Below are 24102 nucleotides of genomic sequence, written 5' to 3' on the forward strand. Positions count from 1 at the left end.
TAATATTATATTAATATTATGAAATGAGTAAACTAGTATTTAAATACCAAAAGATTCATATAAAATACTGTAGATTATGCCTTTTTAAGACATCTAGGTACGCTGCTTCATTACTAAATAATAAAAAATAAAATTTAATAACTGTTAGCTGTGCTACTAGTCAAAGTTATAAACAATTATTTTGAGTAAATTAAGTTATCGTATATATTTTATTTTGAATTTTTGCTAGCGTTAACAGTGATTGGCATACTGGTCGCTGTTAAGCGTTCACCGTGCTGTTAAAAGTGTGCAGAGGAGTGCTGCAACGGATGTGGCAACGCTAAAGCCGAATTGCACTGGCAACACTGCCGATATGTGCAAGTCGTATATACACAAAGGAAAAGATTGATAAAAAGAAAAATAGAAAAAAGACTAAAATTCAAATGCAAAAATCATGAGATTTATTGCAATCAACGACTGCTGATTGATGCATAGAACGCCGCCGCCACCGTCGCCGCCACCACCGCCAATCACCGCTGAGCACTGAGCACAAAAACCATCACATCACATCACAACACACCACACACAAACACACTCACACACACACACACACACCCATACCCACTTGGATCAAGGGAGGGGGGAAGACGAGCGCACACACCGCTAAACAAAAATGGTAAGTGTCCCTCTCGCTCTCTCTCTGTTGCTCGCTTACACTCTCTCTTGGTCTACTAAGGCTAACCAGTAAGCCAAAAAAGAAAAATAAGGCTGCGGTTGCGACTGCGACAATGGGGCGTTAGCCTTAATAATCAAATCACAAAAAAAATGAAGAGTTATGCCACACACACACATACACCACAAAATGCGTCATATGTTTTTTTCCCTTCTTTTCTGATAGCACGCCGCATCGATGACGTCGGTGGAAGTGCTGTTGAATGAATTCTACCAGCCAACGACGAGCAATGCACGCAAACGTGAGATTGAAACCAATTTGCTGGCCTTCAAATCGCAACCGGAGGCATGGCAACTCTGTTTACGGGTTGCCACAGCGAGCAACAGTTTCACGGAGAATCAATTCCTTTGGTTCTTCAGCACCTCAACCCTGGAGCACACAATCACCCGACGTTGGACACAATTGACGCCAGCGGATCGCGCCCTGTTGCGGGAACAGTTGTGGCACAATTATGCCCAGCTATCGGTGTTGAGCGGGGCGCGACGACATCGCGACACATTGGCACAGCTGATCGCGTTGTTGGGTAAACGCGAGTTTCCCGAACTGGATCCCAATTATATGCAGCATTGCATGGAGCTGACAAAGACCCGATTCGCCTTGGGCATCAATCTGTTGCGCGTCACATCCGAGGAGGTGGTCAGCAATCGTGGTGATCTCAATAGCGAATGGAAGCAATACTTTCAGCTGTGGTAAGTTTGGAATGCCTTCTTGTAATTTATCCATTGTATCCACATGTCTTCCCCTCTCTCCCTCTCTCTCACACTCGTTCCGTGTGTCTGTGTGTGTGTAGCATTTCCATGTGTTTACCCGATGTTATGGATCTGGTCACCAAATATCTGTTAATCGCCGTCTGTCATATCAATGGCAAAGACATTCAAACCACCATACCGAGCACATTCATGGACTTCAGTCTAACCACAGCGCTGCCAAATGACAATCAATTAAGGTATGTATTAGCTGCCACATCATAATTTAAGTTAGCTGCCACTAATTTGTGGATAGCTGCCAGTGAAAGTTGAGCAAATAATAGTTGCAATAGTGGTTATAGGGCAAGTACATCTCGCTTAGCGGCCTTAAATGCTCGTTAATAAAAGTAATTCAATAATTTAAGTTAGCTGCCACTAATATATGCGGTTTACTGCCTGTTTTTCGGATAGTTGCCAGTGAAAGTTGAGCAAATCATAGTTGCAATAGTGGTTATAGGGCAAGTACATCTCGCTTAGCGGCCTTAAATGCTCGTTAATAAAAGTAATTCAATAATTTAAGTTAGCTGCCACTAATATATGCGGTTTACTGCCTGTTTTTCGGATAATTGCCAGTGAAAGTTGAGCAAATCATAGTTGCACCTTGCTTAGTGGCCTTAATGTTGGCCAATCCAATAGGATTTTTTTATTGAGTGTGGCCCTTAAATGAGATGAGCGTACCATTAAAGCCGAACTAAACGCTGTTCTTTTTAAATCTTGTCTATTTTACGGATAGATCCCAGAGAATAAGTTAAGCAGAACATAGTTACAATTGTGTTTTAAAGGGAAATAGATCCACATCTTGCTTAGCGGCCTCAATGGTACGTTAATAAAAGTAAGCATTTTATATAGCATTTTATATTTCACCTTTTTTTTTGTTTTTATTAAACCAGATGAGTATACCACTAATAGCGAATTAAACCCAGATCTTATAAAACCCCTTAAGGCTTCAATTAATTCTTAAAATAATAATTCAAATGCTTAAAATTTGTGGAGATATTAATAAAAAACTGTTTTTTAAAACCCACAAAAGTTGCAGTTATAATCACTTGAAAGCCGCAGGCTATCTTAGCATTATAAAGTAAAATGTACCTCAAATATTTTTGTTAAATTAGGAATTTCTTATTAAGCAACTGTTTAGAAATGCTTGTAAGAAAAAACAGGTCTTCAAATGCAGTATTTCTTGTTAGCCACCACGTGTATAATTATTGTGGAAATTACTTTCCAATCAGTGATTGTTTAACTTATCAGCTAGATAACTCTTAATGTTGTTGCCAATTTTGATAACTAAACAACTTGTTGGCAAGCGAAAACTTGCAAATTAGTTGCTATTAAAAATGAGTTGAAACTAAGAATTTAAATTGGACTATGCTTCCAATTGGATAATGTTAACAGTTGGATAAATACATGTAAGTCATATTAGATGTTATTCATAACGAATTCAAGGTTACTAATTTAATTCGTGTTTTGAATTGTCTATCAAGCTAAGTGTTCAAAATAGTGTAGTGCTAAAAAGAAGATTCACAAAGTTTTTCTTAATTTGAATTTCAACAATATATTAAGACAAACTTTTGGTATTTCAATTTAGATATTATTCATTCACTAATCCAACGATTCGTTTTTTAATTGCCTAACAAGATAGCTGTTCAAATTAAAATAAAATTCTAAAGTTTCCCCTCTTTTAATATATCATCAATTAAAATTTTAGCAATATACCAAATTACACTTTTGGTATTTCAATTAACTAATCTAAGAAGCCAAAGAACACAAAGTGTAATTCTAAAAAGAAGATTAACAAGTTTTTCCTCATCAATAGACTAAAATACACTTTTGCTAAGTCTTACAATAGTTTAATTTAAAAAGAAGATGCAAAAAGATTATCCTCAATTTGAATTTCAACAATATATACTAAAACACACACTTTTGGTATTTGAATTTTGCAGTTCCTCTGTGCTGGAGCTGCTGAGCTGTGTGCAGCATTTGGTCTCCTGGATACGCACCGATCTGATCTCTGAGTATTTCCTGATGAGCATACTCGACTTATCGCAATGGCGCCACGATAAAGAACCAATCTCGCTGGCAGCGCTCTCGGTGCTGAATGAGCTGTTGTATTTGCAGAAGCCGCTGCCGTATGCGGGCACCTTGATGAACGGCGTCAGTGGATTGCTGGAGCAGCACAATACGACAAAGCAGCAAAGTGAAATGTATAGCGATAAGTTTCGTGAACTGTTGCGTCTCTATACCACAAAATATGCGGGCAAATTGCTGCAGGAGAATGAAATGCTTGAATCATTTCTCGATCAACTCTATCGCTGCACCATCAAATGTGAGACTGTGACTGATATCTGATAACATATTTTATAAAAGAATCAATTTAAATATTTCATATTTTTGTATAGTGCACGGTGCTCTGGATTTTACCGAGAAACTGGACATTTGGACGCCTATTATAAAAGTGATTGCACAGCAGCCCACAAGGATGACCGCCTATCATGGCGATGTCATGATGAAGCTGGTCGATGAGATTATGCGACGCACACAGTTTGAGATCAACAAACCGGAGCTGGAGTTGCTCGACAACGAACTGATGGAGGATGATGTGCGTATTCTTAGGATTAGTTTGCTTTCATTTCCATTCACTTTTCCATAGTTCCGAATATTCAATGGAAGATTAGTTTAAATTAGTTTTCCATGATTTCCAATTGCTTTTTCATAGTTCCGAATATTCAATGGAAGATTAGTTTAAATTAGTTTTCTATGATTTCCATTCACTTTTAAATAGTTTGAATATTCAATCGCAGATCAGTTTAAATGTCTCGCATGGCTTAGCTTTTGAATCTATTCAATTTCATTAACATTAGACTCAGTAAATCGTGCTACGTTATATAATTGAATATAAATTTTCAAAATTCAGTCCCATTTAATGCAATGTTGTCATCTTCATTTAATAACAACAAAATTAGCTTACTCTATGCTTTTGCCACAAATTTAAGCTACTCTTGATTAATTAATTGCACAGTTCATTTTTGGAAATATGATTACGATCTTTTTGACAAATATTATATAGTTGATTTCTAAGTGTCACATTCTCAATAAGTTCACATACAACAATTTACTGTTCATAAAACCCAAACTTCATTAGAGTTTTCAGCTGAAACCATTTTAAATATTAAGTTTAAAAACTGCTTTACAATTTCAAATTGAATACCAAAATTTCAAAATGAAGCCAAATTATCAAGTCCTAATAGAAAGCATTCTTTAAATAAGATTTGCTGCTCATTTGTTAAAGAGTTTGTTAAGAACATTTTTATGTATAGATCTACATATATTTCTTTTGTGGAGTAGACAGAAGTTATATTTCTTTAATCCATTAATTGCTCTTTTATTTTTTTATACCCACTCTGACTTTGGTATATTTTTAATGTAGTACTATATCAATATACGAAATATTCTTGACATTTTTCGGTAGATTTTATGGCCTTCCTTATATTTTTAGTAATTTTGTGGTATATTAATTTGGAATATTTTATTTTTAGACTTTAGTACTATATAAATATACCAAATAAATGCAATGGTATATTTATAGTATTTTTGTAGTATAATAATTTGGTATATTTTAATATTACCGGACTGTTTTGCTTAGCTTCTTAGCTTGCTCACTTGTTATTTTGTTTTATATTTCTTTGAGAACTATAAATTGATAAGATTGTCTCCTCTTTATATTTTCAGACGCCCACAACGGAGTGGCAACAGTTCCTGGACCAATGCTTCGAGTGCCTGGCACTATTGGCGACCACGCGCGGTGCTCACATTGTGTTTGCCCAAGTGTTTGCACATTGGTCGCGACCACAGACGTATTTGCTGTCGCTGGAATTGGCGCTGGATCATGGTAGTGGACGTTGCTATGAGGCGGCGCGAAAGCTGAAGATGGCCAATGTTGGGGAAATATTGCGAGATTTTGCGACCGTGTGTCAGGCTGTGGTCCGATTGGCGCCTCTAATGGATACGGCGACGGCGCCAGCGGATGTGGTGGATGAAATGGAAAGCCAGCTGCAAGTGCTGTCGGATCGATTGCTGCAAACACTGCAGCTGCTGGCCAGCAATCGTGTGGGCAGCCACGATGCGGACAAGGCGAGCTTTCAGACTGATTTGGATAACCTGTAAGTTGTTTTTTGTTGGGCGTAGAAGAAACTAGAAGAGGGGAATAGAACGGAATTCTCTAGCATTCAGCTTTAGGAGAGCTTACTAGAAGATTGGAATAATTCTGTCATGGATAAACTTAGTTTGCTTAGAACTGAATTTTGTTGTCAGCAAGCTTAGCTTGATATTGAATTGATCTAAATGCATTTCATAGCAGCGAACTAGCTTGCTGTTCTGTTGATATGATTTGAGTGTCTAGTATTTTCATAGCAGCCAGCATGGGGATTGTGATCTGAATTGAAATAAGTCACCAGCTTACTAGGAGATTGGAATAACTTTGTCATCGATAAACTTATTTAAATGCATTTTTCGATGAAATTTGATTTTACAGTAATTTCATAGCAGCCACCTTTAGGATTGGAATTTGAATTGAAATAAGCTAAGCATAGCAACTAGCTTACTAGAACAGGGGAATAACTCTGGCAAAGATAAACTTCGTTTGCATTTTTGGCAACAAGCTTAGCTTCTTATTGAACTTTAAATGCATTTCATAGCAGCGAGATCGCAGATTTGAATTGAATTGAGTTGCACAGCAAGCAGCTTGTTATTGCAATTTAAATGTATTTTATAGCAACGAACTAGCTTGCCGTTTTGTCGATGTTATTTGAATTTATAGTATTTTCGTAGCAGTTAGCTTGGTGATTGGTATTTTAGATCGAAATGAGTTGCTTAGCAACCAGCTTACTGGAAAAGTGGAATAGATAAACTTAGTTTGCTTAGAACTGACTTTTTGGCAGACAGCTTAGCTTGTTATTGGAATTTAAATGTATTGCATAGCAGCAAGCTAGATTGGTGTTTTGTGCATGATTTCATTTGATTTGACTTTATAGTAATTTTATAGCAGCCAGTTTAAAGCTTGAGATTCGAATTGAAATGGGTTGGATAGCCACCAACTTTTAGATTTTCGATGAGACGGGAATTTCAATTTGAATTTATAGTAATTTCCTAGCAGTCAATTGGAAGAGTGGAATTCGAATTGAAAGAGTTGCATAGAAACCAGCTTGTTGATTTTAAATTTTTAATGAATTTCATAGCAGCGAGCTTGCTGTTTTGTCTATGAAATTTGATTTAATAGCATTTTCAAAGCTGTCAACTTGAGGATTGATATTTGAATTGAAATGAGATGGGAATTTAATTTGAAATTTGTTTTATTTGTATTTAAATAAGTTACACATTAAGTCAATTTGTAGTTCTGTTCAGATTTTAAATCAAATGAGCTTCAAAGGTAATCGAATTGATCTTTTTTTTCATTGTTTCTTATGAGTTTACCCTTTTGAATACTATTTGAATTTGAATTGAGATTAATGTAAATCTTTTTTCCGCTATTCTTTTTTAGTTACGCTCAAGTTTTATTGGCCATACGCAGCATTTTTCCGCTGTCGAAGTCGCTGAACAGCGAACAGCTGCTGCATCGACTCTTTGCCATATTGGGCAGCATCTTTGCGTGCAACAATTCGTTGTCGGCCGCCTCGCCGATCGTTCAGCAGGCGGCCAGCGAGGTGCTGCTCTTCATTGCGACTGTGATACGACCCAAGTGTCTGCTCGACATACCCGAGATCCAAAGTCTAATGCAGGCGGGGCCACGCCTCGGCGCCCAGCTGCCGCGACAAGTGTGCATCAATGTCCACATCAGTCTCGTCAGCTACATGGTGCTGCCATGGAAATCGGTGCCGGAACCCCAGCAGGATTATCCTCGACGCCTCTGGATGCTCCGCGAATACATCGATTCGTTGGCCAGGAATTTCGTTGAACTCGATCTGGCCGCAGCGGGCGAGAGCAAAGTGGCGGCGGCCACGCTCAATTTGCTGGGCACATTTACGGCGCTCATCGAGTACTTTAAGGCGACGGGCGCCAGTGCCAAGGATATGCTGGCCACCACATTTAAGGTGAGCAACTACACGTGACTAGGAACTAAACGAAAATCATTTGAATTAGCTAAATAGTTGAGTACATTTGTGATTTGACTGTTTATTTGACTATGTCTTAACTACCCAATATTTAACTATCTGTTAATTAATTTTGTGTTTGTTAAATGTATATTATATTATGTTAAGAAAATGTATATTAGTCAACAGTTAGTTAGTTAACTATCTGTTAGTTGACTGTCTGATAGTTAATTTTGTGTTGGTTAACTGTCAGTTAATTAAATACTACGACTGTCAACTGTCAGTTAAGTGTCTGTTTGTTAACCGTCAGTTAGTTATTTATCACTAAGGTAACTGTCAGTATGTTAGTTAACAGACAGTTAGCTGTATGTTAGTCAACTGTCAGTTGGTTAACCATCAGTAAGTTAACAGTCTGTTACTTAACTGTAGGTTAGCTAACTTTTACTTAGTTACAGCATATTTAAAGTAACACAGGGGTAGCAAATATAAAAAATAAACGAATCCTCAACACAAATATGAGGATTACATATACATATACCTTTATTAGCGACTTTGTTAACTGTCAGATAGTTAGCTGTCAGTTAGTTATGAGTTTGTTAGCTAACTATATATAATATTAGTTAACTGTCTGCTAAATAACAGTCTGATAGTTAACTGTATGTTAGTTACCAGTACGCTAGTTAACGGTATAGTATTGACAGTATTTTATTTATTTCAGTTACTTAACTGTCAGATAGTTAATAGTGAGTTAATTAATAGTGATTTAGTTAACAGTATGTTACCTAACTGTCTGTTAGTTAGCTACTCATGAGCTTCACTGTCATAATATTATATGTTTATTTATATTACTTTGGTTGCAATGATTTTCTTATGTAACTAAATGTGTATTTAATAGCTATTTGCTCAATAATATTTTATTATTGTTTAGTTTAGTTATATATAGTTCTAAATTGTTAGGAATTTGTAATATTGTTGCTCAATAATATTTTTATTTATGTATTTCTTTATGTATACTACAATTTTACAATTTGTATTTGTATTGTATTGTATTCTTTCAAATTGTTAGGGATTTCCCTTTGGAATTTTAGTATATAAAGGCCGTAATTTAAATGGTTTATTTATGTATGTATTTATTTCCAATTGACTGGGTCTCGAGTCTTAGAAATAACGTTTCTTACTCTAACTAACTTTTTCTTCTAACTCTTGCTCTTCTCCCTTTCCGACAGCCCATCTTGAACAAGGCGTTGATCATTTTCAACAGCTATGGACTGAGCAGCATTGCCATGGCCATCACGGTGGCCGAGTTCAGTCTGAGCATGCTACGCACTCTGCCGATGCACTTGGGTGCGCAGTTCATCAAGGAGATGATCACGCTCTTCATCGATGTGAGCAGCAGGTGAGTAGATCTCTCTCTCTCTCTCTCGCTTTATCATGCTAACTCTTTCTAAATCGTAGGGAACAATTGACGCTGAGTCGACTGGCGGTGATGGAGAAGGTGCTGCAAATGTTTCAACTGATTGTGGAGCAACCGGGAAGCGCATCGTTGGCGCTGTTGCCCAACATCCTCAGCTTTAGCACACAGCAAATATTGCCGCTGTTGCAGCAACAGAATGCGGCCACCGATAGCAGCGAAATCACGAGTTTGCTCTATGCGTTATTCGACAGGTAAAGCGAGACACTTGTGTGTGTATGTGTTAGTTAAGTGTCTGTTAGTTAACTGTCAGTTTACTGTGTTTAAGTTGTGTACTGTATGTTAAGCAATTGTTTGTTAGTTAACTATCTATTAAATAACTGTTCATTCTGATAGTTAACTGTCTGTTTGATCACTATCAGTTAGTTAACTGTGTGTTAGTTAACGATCTGTTAAAAAACTGTACTTTAGCTAACTAGTTAACTGTCAGTTTACTGTCAGATAGTAAGCATTAAGTTAGTCAGTTAGTTAACTCTCAATTAGTTAAGTGCCTGTTAGTTAACTGTAAGTGAGCTAACTGTCAGTTAGTTAACTGTATGTTCAACAATTGTTGTCTGTTAGTTAACTGTCTGTTTGTATTTTGTTAGTTAAATCTCAGATTGTTAACTGTAAGTTAGTTAACAAGAGTTAACATTAAGCTAGTTAATTGTATGTTAGCTAACTGTATGTAATTTAACTGAATGATAGTTAACTGTGTATTTCTTAACAGTATTTTAGTTAACCGTCAGTTAGTGAACGTAGTTAACTCTCAGTTAGTTAACTGTTTGTTGGCTTACTGTCTGTTAAATAACTGTTAGTTAAATGTATGTTAGTTAACTTTAAGTTAGTTCACTTTCAGTTAATTCTTAGTTAGTTAACAGTATGTTAGTTACCTGTCAGTTGGTTATCTCCCAGTTAACTCTCATTTAGTTTTCAGTTAATTCTCTGTTAGGTAATTGTATATTAGATAACTAATTTAACTGTATGTTAGCTAAGTCTATTTATATTAGTTCTATGTTAGTTAACTGCCAGTTGGTTACTTCATCAATCTAATCAATGTTTTTCTCCTCTTCCTCCGCAGCGTGCTCACCTGCAAATGGCAATTCTTCTACAAGAATCAATTGAGCAATGGCCATGGCAATGGCGTCGCCAATTGCAGCGACAATTTGCATCCGGAGAACTTTATGGCCATCATGAATGCATACGGCCAGATGCTTGTGAGTGGCACGGATCCCAGCAATGTGCGCAGCGTCCTTTTATCGATGCAGAATGTGAATGAACGCAGTCGATTGTATCAGCGTGTCCTGTTCAAGGAGCAACTGTTGGCATCGTTTCAGCGTGCGCTGCTCAATCTATTGCTAAGTGGCGAAGGTGCTTTGCACTTTGATCTAATCGCACAGGCGCTGTATGCCATGGGTCAGGTGGATAGGCGGCAACTGCACGAAAGCCTCCTCAATGCCTCGCTGCCGGTGGCCCAAAGTGCACTCGAGGATATATGCCAGACAACTGTAAGCAAGCAAATCAAATCGAATTTTTAATTGTAGAAGTCTTGTAGTACAGCTTTTGATAGCCAATTCATATTCAATTTCAATGTGATTCTTACTCATCTTAAGTAAAATGAAAGTTGAGAATTATAAAAGATTTCTCATGTGATTTCTACAGAGCTTAAATAAGATTAGTATCGAATTGCAAAAGATGTTTTTACACACTTAAAATAACTGAAAACAAAATGTTCTCAAAAAACTTTTTAATAACTACAAAACTTTATAAAAATTAGTTTCTTAAAATATAAAAAGAATTGAAACAGCTAAATATTTGTTTCCAAGTTAGAGATTTGAAATTTGCTAGACTTGATAATAACTAAATACAAAATGTTTAGAGATTTACAATTTGCTAGACTTGATAGTGATAGTACAAATATAAAAAAAGAATTAATAGAGCTATTTCTAAGCTGAAGATTTGAACTTTTCTAAAATTTAATAATTCCTAAATACAAAATGTTTTCTAAAAATGTAATAGGCGATACTTAAAGCATAAAAAGTAGTGCGACGAAATTGAAGTTTTCTAAATTTTATATGTAATTCCATTTTGAAATATCCCAAACTAAACTTTTCTCTCTTTCTTGTTCGCAGGACATTCCAACGTTTACGCAGAAACTTACACAGCTCATGCAGGATGCGCAGTGTGCGCATCTGAATGAAACCACGTAGGCTAAGGACGTTATATAGGACATATATCACTCGGAACAAACATCAACAACAACAACAACAACACTCTAAACTACACAACTACAAGACACCCTACAAAATGGAACCAAACCACAAATCGCGTGCTCACTCTTCTCACTTTATTTTTGTATATCTCTGTCTCTTTATTTTGTGCTTTGTTCTCTTTTCTGTTTTTTTTTTTAATTGTATATAGTTGTGCTCTTTAATTTTGTCTCCGTTTCCGTCTCCGTCTCTTTCGTGCTCAGTTTCTATGTTTAGATTTGTTGGCGTGTGTTCCGTTTTTTGTTATGGGGCAAAAAGGTCCATATGATGATACAAATGCGATCTACAAAAACAATTTATAAAAGACAATGTTTAGCTTGTAATGCGATTCCGTAAACACAAACCACAAGAGAAAAGATAAAAGAAACCTACATTAATCTAGTAATTATGATTACTATAACTATTATTAATTATGATTATGCATTATTTAATTACATTAATCCATATACACACGCAATTCGATAAAAGTCATACTACATAAACATTTAAAACATTGAAAATACTTCGCATAAATTTTTGAAGCATTCGATGATGACGACATCATCAAAACAATTGACAACAACAGCAGCAGCACTTAATTGCATTCATTTAATTTATTATCGCAAACAAAGTTCAGATTAGATATATGCATATATCGACACGTTTCGTTACAACAACAACAACCACAACAACATCATTAAGCGTAATCTTAAGTATTCCTTTCTTGTCAACCCAAATTCCCCAATTCAAATTCAAAATGCAAATTCAATTTAATTCACAAAAAAAGAAAGATCAAAAAAGAGAAGACACTTAATTTTTATTATATTTTTTTTCCAAATGCATTTTTTTGTGAATGAAAAACCAATAAAATATATAAAATAAAAAATGTTAATGGCTTTTAAATTTCGGGAACTTAAAGTGGAAAAAAATAAAGTTAAATCTTTATCAAGGGAAATTTTTAGAAATTTGCTGAAATATTTAGCATATTTAGTGGGCATGCTTAAATGGAAAATGGGTTAAGAATGTGTTTGAAAAATAAAGTTTGATTTCTCCAAAACAAAAAAAAAAAAACATTCATCTTATCAAAATTTCATGCTCTTGGAAAATGCCAAGTTCAAATGGGTTGAGTCTATTTACAGACATTCAAGAATCATTGGGTTACACAAAGAACTCAAATTTATAGGGTATAACGAGGAAACTTATCAAATTTTCAGAACGTAAAGAGAATCTTTGTCAAGCTGAATTAGTTAAATAATGACATTTAAAAAAGTTTAGATATTAGAAATGTTATAAACTTTAATTTTACGCGATTATAAAAGATTAGATATTTTAATATATAAAAATGTTATATATATTTCTAGTTCTTTGACTAGTGGAAATGAAATATTATTTTTAATTATGAGTAATTTCATAAACTTCAAACTGAGAATTAGCTTTATTAAAAAATTTTACTTGTGGGAATAAAACTGATTTATTGAAAAGTAATTTTACTAAAGTTCAGCTTCATAAATTTAATTTATTTTAAAAATCAGATTATGTTATATAATAGTGTATAAACACAATTTATGTCATTGTAAATTTTGGAATAGTAATTTTACTAAAGTTTGGGGAAATTTTTTTTAGTTTTTTTTTTTAAATTCAAATTGAGGTAAATAAGAAAAATTCGATGGAACTTAATTCTATAAGACAATTTATGTAATTGTCAATTCCAGTTCCAATTAGCAAATCCATTTGAAAAAATGTTGCAGCTGGTGTTGTGGAAAGCCTAACTCTAGACTCAAGCTAGGTAAAAGTGAGGTTATGGTGCGAGTTAAGAGATAGTTGGGATAGGAGGCTAAGGGCTCAGTTCCCGTCACGCGTTCCACACGCGTTTGTGACAGAACAATGACGATATGAATCCAATCTCAAATGTAAATATAAATAGAAAGGAAGAGCACTTAAAATTCGACGAGGACAACAACAATAACAACAACAGGAACTGAGGGGAAGGGAAGGAATAGCAGAGACACAGGGAGCAAGTCCTTAAAAGCGACAGCTTCCTCTTCATTGTTTCTGCGCATTTCGGTTTTTGCATTTACGTTCAGGTGTTGTTCAGGCTAAAGCAACCCAATATCGATGAGCAGATACCACGTAAAAAAGAAATGCGCTCTGAAATCAAGAGATTTACAATTAAAATACGTCGTAGAAATTTGCTGAAATTTTCAGGACTTGTAGTAAGCATGCTTAAATGGAAAATGAATGTGTTTGAAAAAAAGATTGTTGTAAATTAAATTTGATTTCTCCATAAAAAACATGCAACTTATCAAAATTTCATGTTTTTGCTGTTTGTAAATGCTGAGTTCATATAGGTTGGTTTTATTTATAGACTGTTTTTCCTCAATACACAAAAGAACTCTTATTTATAGGGTATAAAAAGTAAGCACGTCAAATTTTCAGAACGAGTTCATAGAGATCAGGAAGATGGTGCGTGCTGAAGTTCGTCATTGTTTTGCAGGGTATATGAAAGGGAATGCCCAAGAAGCATATTGCTGAAATTGAATTAAATGAAAAGCGAAAGCCATCGAAATAATACAAATAATAAAAGGGAAACGCGCAAAACAAAACCAAAAAAAAAGGAAAGGAAGAAAAATATCACCCACTTCCGTTGCAGGTAGTTTTGAGTTTTGTTTTTGTTTTTTTTTTTTTTTGCGGAACAGGTAGCAACTATTTTGCATACAGTCGAGGATCAGATCAGTGTAGAGCAAAGGCATCCATCCTGAGCGGAAGTGATTCTTTTTGATTGCAAAATCAGAGGGAATGTGGAATTAGAATTATCATACAAACGAATTCGCTTTCATTTTTATTAATTTGACAAATAAAGAAAATTTAATATTGAACAAATATAAAACTTATTTTCTTAATGTTAATTAACCGGCTTTAATGTATGGTTTATTAGATTACAAATTAAATAATGAAACAAAATAATACAAATTATTCATTCAAAAATTATAAATAAGGTATTTATTTATATAATTAAACATTGATTTTCTGATTCCCAAAGAAAATAGTAACAAATAAAAATCGGTGTTATGATGTTGAAAATTAGCAAAAAAAAAGAATACTTATTAAAAAAAATAATGATATATTTATATTTAGATATTTATTAACTGAAGAAACTGCTCAAATAATGGAAAAAGCGTACTATAACATCACAGATAAAGAAATGTAGAGGACCCATTAAAGGTCCTCTATGAGAAATTAAAAAGAAAATATAATAATAGATGAAAACAAAAAAAAAACATTGAATTATGTGAACTCATCACAGAGCATGAATATATATTCTAAAATTTTTCTAAATGCAACAAATAATAATCATCCTTAAAATTGATATACTCTATAATTTATATATTCATTTATTATTTATTTTATTTTTGTCAAATTTAATAAATTCTTAGAATACGTAAAACGAGGAAAAAGCTTAAAATTAAAAGTTGCAATTAAAAGATGTAAAATTTTTGAAGTATGTTTAATCTGGAAAATTGTTTGCTTAGAAATAATGTTTATTGGTTAAGCATTAAAATTACAAATTGGTAATAAAAGTTAAATTTGGGATATATGTATAAATTTGATGCTGTAAAACAATGGTTTCAAGATATGATTTTTTTTAGCTTAAAAAAAAGTTGTAAATAAAAGATTCACAATTTTGTATTCACGTTTAAATTTAATCCGAAAACGGAGCTTAGTGAATAATTACTTTAAAATAAAAGTTGTAAATGAAGCCAAGTCGAAGGTAAATTAATTAAACATTGTTTTGTAAGTAAATCAAATTAGAAATTAACACAAAGAAGAGTTTGTGTACTTACGTTGCTTAAGCTGATTATAGATTATAGAACGAATTTGATTTGCAAATGCAAATTGAATCGAACGCGCATACACTTGACCCTTACGGCTCGGAAGCAGAGTCCAGCTGGAGTCCGGGCTGAGTATAATTACCCCAGAGCTCAGCAGAGGAAAGCACACAGTTGAGCTCGTGCAGCAGTTGGAAACGCGTCGTGGGGGCATCGAGCAAACACAAAAAGTGAAAAGAACGAAAGTGAAAGAACGAAAGATCCTCAAGGAAGGAAAAAAAGGAATATTTTCGAAGAAGGATGTCGGTGGAAACGGTGCAGGAGACGCTGCAGCAGGCGACCAGCGCCGGTGGCTTTGGATTGAATCCATTGCTCACCGGTCTCGTTGGCACCCTGGTTGTGATGGCCCTCTACGAGTATTGGCATCGCAACACCCGGGAATACAAGATGGTCGCCAATATCCCTACGCCACCCATATTACCGCTGTTGGGACAGGCTCACTTGGTGGTTGGGTTGAGTAATGCGGACATCTTGGCTGTCGGACTGGGTTATCTGAACAAATATGGCGAAACGATGAAGGCTTGGCTGGGCAATGTGCTGCTCGTCTTCCTCACCAATCCCAATGACATTGAGCTGATCCTGAGCGGACATCAGCATCTGACCAAGGCTGAGGAATATAGATATTTCAAGCCCTGGTTCGGTGATGGTTTGCTCATCAGTAACGGCCATCATTGGCGTCATCATCGTAAGATGATTGCCCCAACGTTCCATCAGAGCATCCTCAAGAGTTTTGTGCCCACCTTCGTCGAACACTCGAAGGCGGTGTCCGCTCGCATGGCCAAGGAGGCGGGCAAGACGTTCGATGTCCACGATTACATGTCCCAAACGACCGTCGACATTCTCCTCTCCACGGCGATGGGTGTGAAGAAGCTGCCCGAGGGCAACAAGAGTTTCGAATACGCTCAGGCTGTGGTCGATATGTGCGACATCATCCACAAGCGTCAGGTGAAGCTCTTGTATCGCTTGGACTCGATCTACAAGTTCACCAAGCTGCGTGAGAAGGGCGATCGCATGATGAACATCATTTTGGGCATGACCCGGAATGTGGTGAAGGATCGCAAGGATAATTTCCAGCCCGAGGCACGCGCCATTGTCGAGGAGGTCGAACAGACGCAGTCCGTGAAGCAACCGGCGGAGGGATTACGCGACGATCTGGATGACATCGATGAGAACGATGTGGGTGCCAAGCGTCGGTTGGCGCTGCTCGATGCCATGGTTGAGATGGCCAAGAATCCCGATATCGAGTGGAACGAAAAGGATATTATGGATGAGGTGAATACGATCATGTTCGAGGGACACGACACCACATCGGCTGGCTCCAGCTTTGCCCTCTGCATGATGGGCATCCACAAGGACATCCAGGAGCGTGTCTTTGCCGAACAGAAGGCCATCTTTGGCGATCAAATGCAACGCGATTGCACCTTTGCCGATACCATGGAAATGAAATACCTGGAGCGTGTCATCCTCGAAACCTTGCGGTTGTATCCTCCAGTACCCGTGATCGCTCGTCGTCTCGATCACGATGTGAAGCTCACCAGCGGTCCCTATACGGTGCCCAAGGGTACCACGGTCGCTGTGCTCCAATATTGTGTGCATCGTCGTGCCGATATCTATCCCAATCCGACCAAATTCGATCCCGATAACTTCCTGCCCGAGCGCATGGCAAATCGTCATTACTACAGCTTCATTCCGTTCAGCGCTGGGCCACGCAGTTGTGTGGGTCGCAAGTATGCCATGCTGAAGCTGAAGGTCCTGCTCTCGACGGTGGTGCGCAATTTCATTGTCCACTCGAATGAAACAGAGGCGGACTTTAAGCTCCAGGCTGATATCATTCTGAAGCTCGAGAATGGTTTCAACATCTCGTTGGAGCAGCGTAAATATCCCACAGTCGCGTAGAGCCCTCACAGTCTGTACATTCCCCCATCTGACTCCCTGACGAACCCGTTTAACGAACCACGCTCCAAATCAGTCAATCGAAAGCCCCTCAATTCATTAGCCAAAGAGTCAACGAAACGAGGAACTAACATACAATAAACACGCATTTTTAAAGCATTTTTTTTTTGGAGATGGATGAAGTGAACAAAACAACAAAAACCTTTGAGCAAGACTCAAGGTTTTGCTTAGTTTTCTTGTTGTTTTCGTGTTTTTTTTTTTTTGTTTGGTATACACGGTGTATATCTCTATTCCTATATGCTATATATATCGTTTATTAGAGAAACTTAGTTAGTAGTGAGATTTTTTTTTTTTATTGTGTGCTTATAATATCCATTGTTTTTAGTATTTATTAAGTCACATGGTTTAGACGAAACCCAAAAATAATGAAAAATATATGATGAATGCAAAGGTGGCCACAAGTGCTCCAAAAATATAAAGAAATCAATGTGTTTGCTTTTTATTGACAGCTAAATTCAAATAATTTCTATTAAAAATTGCTAGTTTTCAAAATATTTCAAATTTCAGATAAATTTGTCACTGCCAGTCGAACCTAACCTCAAACTGCATTTTCATTGATCATTGCCGGCCTCTTTGCTTATCAGAGATGCTAACAAACCCATTAAAGAGTTTTCGATTTCGTTCCTTTTTGTTGTTTTGTTAAATACATTTCGTCTAGAACACGCGACAGGTTCCGAAAGGATGTCAAGCGAAACCGTGGCAGAAGAAGGGGTTTGAGGTTAGGTTACCCGGGGCGGCAATTGCAATAAAAAGCAAAACGAATGTACAAACTTCCGGCCGAGGGGCAACACACACACAGGTAATAAATGGTTATAAAAAATGAAATTGCTAAGGATCTTCAAATATGTCGGGGTATTTGCCTAGCGCAAAAAAGGACAATGACCAAACAGAAAAAAAAACGTATAAAAACGTTTGGCGGCGTGACGCCGTTTGTGTGTGTGTGCGAGCATTCGTTTATGTGTGTGTGTGTGTACGAACCTGCTCGTAGTTGTCCTTTTTTGGCCGCGCTGCACCCCCTTCATTAATCTTGTTAGCAGCGGGCGAAAAAAAAGGAAGTTGCAGCTGAAACCGAAAGGATTTCCGTTTCGTAATACGATGCTGGAGTCTGGAAAATTGGATAAGAGTAATATACTATGTATATAATGTGCACACACATACATATGCTTAAAAGTGAAAGCCGACACACTAAAACACAAAAACACCCACAGAAGCACACACACACACACACACACACACACATACAGTCATGATCGCAAATATGCATATCGATAAGCGATACACTTGGCCGTCGATTTCAGGTTCCAATGTTCGCATAACATTTTTGCATGCGTGATTAAACGTTCACAATATGCTAACAATGGCATTTGCATTTGTCACAATCGTCGCCGATAACCTCGTCGATTAATCGCATTACTTAAGCGCTTGCCCCGAAAAAAAAAAAAATACGCAAATGTTCACATGAAATGAGGTGTCAACTTAAGTTAGTGAAAGGTACAGCATAATGCTAACAAATATGCACATTCTGCAAAGTCCAAGTCGCTTGCAAATGGGATCAAGGACAAAGGGGCATAAATATTTTGACGTTGCATTTGCAGATTGCGGCGCATTAACGCACTAACTGCATTCAATGGGGTTTGGGCAAAGGAGGAGCATGGTATGCGCTAGGAGCAGCAATAACATTGATCAATTTGCCTCACATCGAATGTTAAGCTTGAGTCTGTGACGTCACAGCTCGCACAATGCACGCCCACAAGTGTGAATGCCAAAATAGGATAATGCAGCATCAAAGCGAGACAACAGCTGTCAGCTTTGTCACTGCTAGAGTCACAATTAGACAAAGCGAGATAGCAGCTTTGCGCTTCTGCTTAACAGACCGTTAACATTCACCGCTCGGTAATTAAATGCAGACGTTAGTTGCATCGCTAATTTTTTCGCGAAGTGCGCCAAATTTTTAGTTTACGCGGCAATTGCTATATGGTGTTTTTTTCTGGTGAAATACATAAGTGTGCAATACGTGGTGAATACGATAAATACGGTGAAGCATCGAGTAAAAGTTCACTTATACGCTGCGCGGCAGTTTATTAATTATGAAAATCAAGTGCATCGCGACAATGACCTTAGAAGCGCCCGCAAAAAAAAAATGGCGATCGCGCGTGCAGTTGAAAAATGCAAATTGCGTCGTTTGTTGTCCGCGTTTTTAGTTAAAGTGTTGCGCCTGATTATCGTAAAGTGCTTTGCATACGTTTGTAGTATGCAAATACTCAAGTGTTGCTTTTTAAATCGTTTGCTATGCAATTTGCAATTGGCAGCGGAGCCCTAGCAACAACTACAAGAACGGATTGCGGGGCAATATGGCTGCCGAGTTACCCAGCAAACGTTTTGTGATTGCAGTTAGTGGCCGCTAATTAAGTCATTTACTGTGCAATAACCGTGAGCAAAACAATGTCCGTCGCGTTACCCAATAAACATTTTCCGTGCGCGTTCCGGTTAAGAGCAGTGATTGCTTCGTCGCTTCGAGTGTCAAGTGTCAAAGTGAAAAGTGATGGAATTTTTTTTTTTATATATTTTTTTTAAAGTGCATAACAATGTGTTATCTGTGTGTAGTGAAGTGAGAATGCAGTGTTTTCGCGAAAGTGTTTTTGATCACAAGAAAAATATTGTGATCTATTTTTTTTATTTTTTTGCGAATTTTTTTTGTTTTAGTGTTGTGATGTGATTTCAGTGCGTGTACCAAAAAAGTATAAAGTGTGGCGAAAGTGCTTTAAATCACAAGAAAAATATCGTGATCTATTTTTTTTTTTAATTTTTTTTGCGATTCTTTTTTTGATTGTGTTAGTGTTGTGTTGTGATGTCATTGCGTGTTTTAAAAAGTATAAAGTTAAAATGCAGTGTGTTAGCGAAAGTGCTTTAGATCACAAGAAAAAAATTGTGATTCTTTTTTTTTAATTTTTTTTTTTGTTTAAATGTATAAAGTGATAATGCAATGTGTTGGTGAAAGTGCTTTTGATCACAAGAAATCTATTGATCTATTATTTTATTTTTTTTTTTGCTTTTTTTGTTTGTTTTAATATTGTGATGTGAGTTCAGTGCGTGTATCAATATATTCATTATTATATTATTAAATATATATAATCGGTCGGTTATTTGGTATTCGGTGAAATGTTAAAATCGGATCGGGGAATGCATTTAAATCGGTCGGTAAAATCGTCAAATCGGATCACGAAATGCGTTTAAATCGGAAATCCCACATAAAGAGAAATTCATTGAGACCCTGTGTGAGTTTCACTTTTACAAAATTCTTATACACAATGAATATAGATAGAGTTCTAAGAGTTTACTCATTATTATTCTTATTATTGAAGAGTGCATTATTTGCTTGTTGGGCCAATGATTGAGCTGTTTCCGGGCATTTATTGTCATAGTAACATAATTGTCAGCTCTTAGCAGTGCATGTGGAGCGACCTCACACATTGCTATATTTGGCAAATCTCAAGATCTGTACAATACTTGCCATTGCATAGAGGAAGAAACAACTTCGAGGAATGTGCTGAATAAGAACAGAACGAGAACGAGATCGAGAGAACAACTCAATCAATGCAGCAAATGCAAACGCTGCCTGGAGAGTTCGTCTTTAAGCCAACTGTCAAAACTGTGTTGGTCAGACAATTGAGTTGAGTTGATGACTCAATGTTTGTCCTTTTAGGCCGCCACCCTGGGCGCAATAGTCAAAACAAGGAGCCATTGAAGAAAACAGCAGCGTGCACACACGTGGATTGTGGATTGAATTTACCATCATCCAAGTGACAAACATGTGCAGCCAGACTTCTAGTTTTTGGAGATGGAGGAGCACGAGAAATAGTAACAAAAAACAGATGTTTGCCTTATGTGTTTGTTTTTTTTTGTCTCTTCGAAAATTATGTAAATGAGTTTCTAGCTCATGAATGGAACTCGACAAAAATCGTCTTTCACAACGGAATGCTCTTGATTATGCGAAGATCGCTGGGGCTTAGGTTAACCGCAGTCACGACCAAAGCAAAGAAAATAATTCCCCGTATGCTAAGCGGGTTTTTTTGTTGTTGTTGTTGTTGGTTTTTGGAAAGTGTTAAACCCCGCCCCGTTGTTGTACTCCTGCTGAGTGCGGAGTACGATTGTTGTAACCTGCTGCAGAGACAGAAAGAGCTGAGTGACCTGGTTTAAGCGCTTAGGGACTTAGGCACAAAGCGCACACTTAAGTGCCTCATTGTCCAGTGAAGTGTAGCCACTCGAGGATGCATAAGTTGCGGCTATATCGAGCATACAGCTATATCGACTATATCGGCTTAGTGCTTAAGCCATTCACCAAATCGTTTAATTGACACCGCAAAACCAACAAAAAGGATTTCAAACTCAAGATCAGTTGCAAGACGCAAGGTTTAACTTCCAGCCGAGGCAAACCGCATTCATGAATGAAAACTACTTACAACTTGCGCTTACTACAAAACAAGGCCAAGATTTCTCTCCGGCTTAAGCGTCTTAGAAAATTATGTGGTAAGTGCTTCAATATATCTCTCTTTTTATATCCGAATTTTGTTTGCAAATTGATCTCAATATATCTGATTTTTATATTAGAATTCTCTATTTTATGCAAATTATCTTATGTGCTGTCTAATTAACTAGACGTGAATTATACGAATCTTTTGAGCTATATGAATGTTTCTTATTATAACTATTCTATATACTTTTTTTTAAGAATATGAAATTATTAGCTGTTTCGCAATTTTAATAGTATGATATTGCAATTTAACTATTTCTGTAGATTCTGAATAGATTAGTTGCCATTTTTCAATTTATTTTAATCAGAATTTTAGAAGAAGAATTTGGAAGTAATTCTCAATCGCTTCATCATATTCAGCATATCATATCGTGTACTATATTATATGAAGTTTTGAGTTGTGTATATACTATAGAAGTATAATATATGGGATGTTTCTTAATCTTGCTATTATAAATTTTGGAAATGTTGTCGCTATTATAAACATATAAATTCGCAATTTTTCTACTTCTGTAGATTCTGTGATTTGTTGCCATATGCTACTTTATTTTAATCATATTTTTACGACAATATAAAGAAGAGTTTTAGTGGAAGAAATACTTTAGGAGTATTTCTTTTCCAATTAAGCTACTTCTATACTTTTGCTATATTTTATATTATATTATATCACTGTTTTTTCTTAGTTGATATATCAGATTTGAATTATAAGAGATCTATAAATCTATAAATACAGTTAAGTATCGTCTTGCGGTGTTGCTCTCGATATAATTGAAGCACTTGTTTTGAGCTCAAACAGAGGATTTGTAGATTCCGTTATTAATTTACTTATTCCAGTTTATTATAATCATATATTTATGACAATATACTATAGAGTAGAGTTTTAGTGGAAGAAATACTTTATCGCTTCAGTAGTATTTCTTTTCCAATCAAGCTACTCCTATAGTTTTGTTATATTGACAATCACTTCTTCATCTTCTTAGTTGATATATTCGATTTGAACAATATGAGATAAATCTATAGTTGAAATATCACATTTGAACTATAAGAGATAAATCTATAAATACAGTTAAGTATCGTCTTCTCGATATAATTGAAGCGCGTGTTTTCAACTCCGACAGAGGATCAATGAGGAGCACCTGGAGCGTAACGCAATATGTGCAGGATCTGGCGACAATGTGAAGAATGCCAAACGAACACAAGGCGATTGAAATTGAAGCAGGCTGGCTTGGCGCACACGCCAAGTGTGTGTGCACATGGATGGATAATGAGTTATTACATGAAATGATTTATGAATATTCAATGGTTGACATGATGCGCCCTGTTGGGCGTGTCTGCAGCGGCAAGCGGGGGCAGCACCTAACTGTATTCAGCTTACAAGCTGAATCTGCGAACCGAGAATGAAACCGAATATAGCGGCAAAAAGGACGCAGCCGGTGTAAAGGGCACGAGTTGAGGGCAACTGTGGGGAAAGGGAATCAGAATCAGGCGTAAGCCTTTAGTTCATTACAAAAGAACATAACGGAGCAGGAATCAAATTGATTTTTTGACAGCCAACGGGAAATTCAAAATACGAAATACGAGAGCTCAGAAATCGAAGGTGAGATCAGAAAGGAGAGAGAGGGAGAGAGAGAGAGAGAGAAAAAAGAGATGAAGGGCGTGTCGCATTACCTGGTCCAATATTTAATAAGCATAACGGTGCCCCGAGGCTTAGGATTTTCACTCATAACGGCGCTGCGCTGCTGAACAGTTAGTTTTATATATATAACATAGCAAAAACAATATGCGAGGCACCCACAAGGGTGCACGAGTCCTAGACAAACACACCTGGAACATTGCAACGGGCGGGGATCAGAGACCTAGAATCTTGCTCTGGACCTGAACTGACTGACTGACTGACTGACTGCTCGACTGTCTGAATGGGGGTTGTAGGCGCTTCTCGAGTCTCTTTCTCGGTTGCAGCCACAGGCACTCGTATTACCCAATTCGAGTCCAAGACCGGGCGCTGCAGATGCAATTGAAGATGCAACTGCCGCATTGTTTTGCCACATCAGCATCTTCCTCTCCCCTCTCCCTCTCTCGGTCGTTTCTTACCTTCTTCGTTGATTTTCTTTTTTTTTTCTTTACCTCAGGCTATAAGTATTTATGAGTGTGTGTGTGTTTGTAGATGATTTTGCATCATCTCCGCTTTGGCGGGCTTTGTCTTGTGCCCCGAGCGCCAGGCCAAATGGCAGCTGCATGCGCGGGCGCAGGCGCAGGACACACAGTTGACGGCAAAGAGAGAAAGAGAGAGGACGCAGAGAGCACATAAAGGAAACGACATGCAATTAACACTGACTCTAATGGTCTACTAAGAGTCTGCAGCCGCCAAAGATTTAATGTATTACGTTGAATACGGTTTTAATAGTGAAATTTCGTGGACTCCGATTTTGTCCCCCACTCAATGCAATCTTTAGGGTCTAAATGAGATAATAGTCTTAAAAGTTCGTGAATT

At 36.9% G+C, this 24102-nt stretch overlaps 3 protein-coding genes across 3 annotated transcripts in view; all 3 read left to right on the plus strand.

Moving 5' to 3' along the window:
- Positions 1-24102, plus strand: part of LOC117571689 (lysosomal aspartic protease-like) — a 195498-nt gene that overhangs the window by 113169 nt on the left and 58227 nt on the right. The window lies entirely within an intron of this gene.
- Positions 223-12110, plus strand: LOC117567083 (exportin-6). The gene is made up of 11 exons (XM_034246883.2): positions 223-655; positions 878-1401; positions 1503-1658; positions 3399-3781; positions 3855-4054; positions 5185-5615; positions 6992-7541; positions 8768-8937; positions 8997-9206; positions 10073-10499; positions 11124-12110. The coding sequence occupies exons 1-11, from the start codon at positions 653-655 to the stop codon at positions 11199-11201; spliced, it is 3132 nt and encodes a 1043-aa protein (XP_034102774.1). The 5' UTR covers positions 223-652; the 3' UTR covers positions 11202-12110.
- On the plus strand, positions 15233-17507 carry LOC117572452 (cytochrome P450 4g1). Its single transcript, XM_034255288.2, has one exon. The coding sequence runs from the start codon at positions 15368-15370 to the stop codon at positions 17021-17023; it is 1656 nt and encodes a 551-aa protein (XP_034111179.1). The 5' UTR covers positions 15233-15367; the 3' UTR covers positions 17024-17507.

Source organism: Drosophila albomicans, chromosome X (genome assembly GCF_009650485.2).
Source record: "Drosophila albomicans strain 15112-1751.03 chromosome X, ASM965048v2, whole genome shotgun sequence".
Classification (NCBI taxonomy): Eukaryota; Metazoa; Arthropoda; class Insecta; order Diptera; family Drosophilidae; genus Drosophila; species Drosophila albomicans.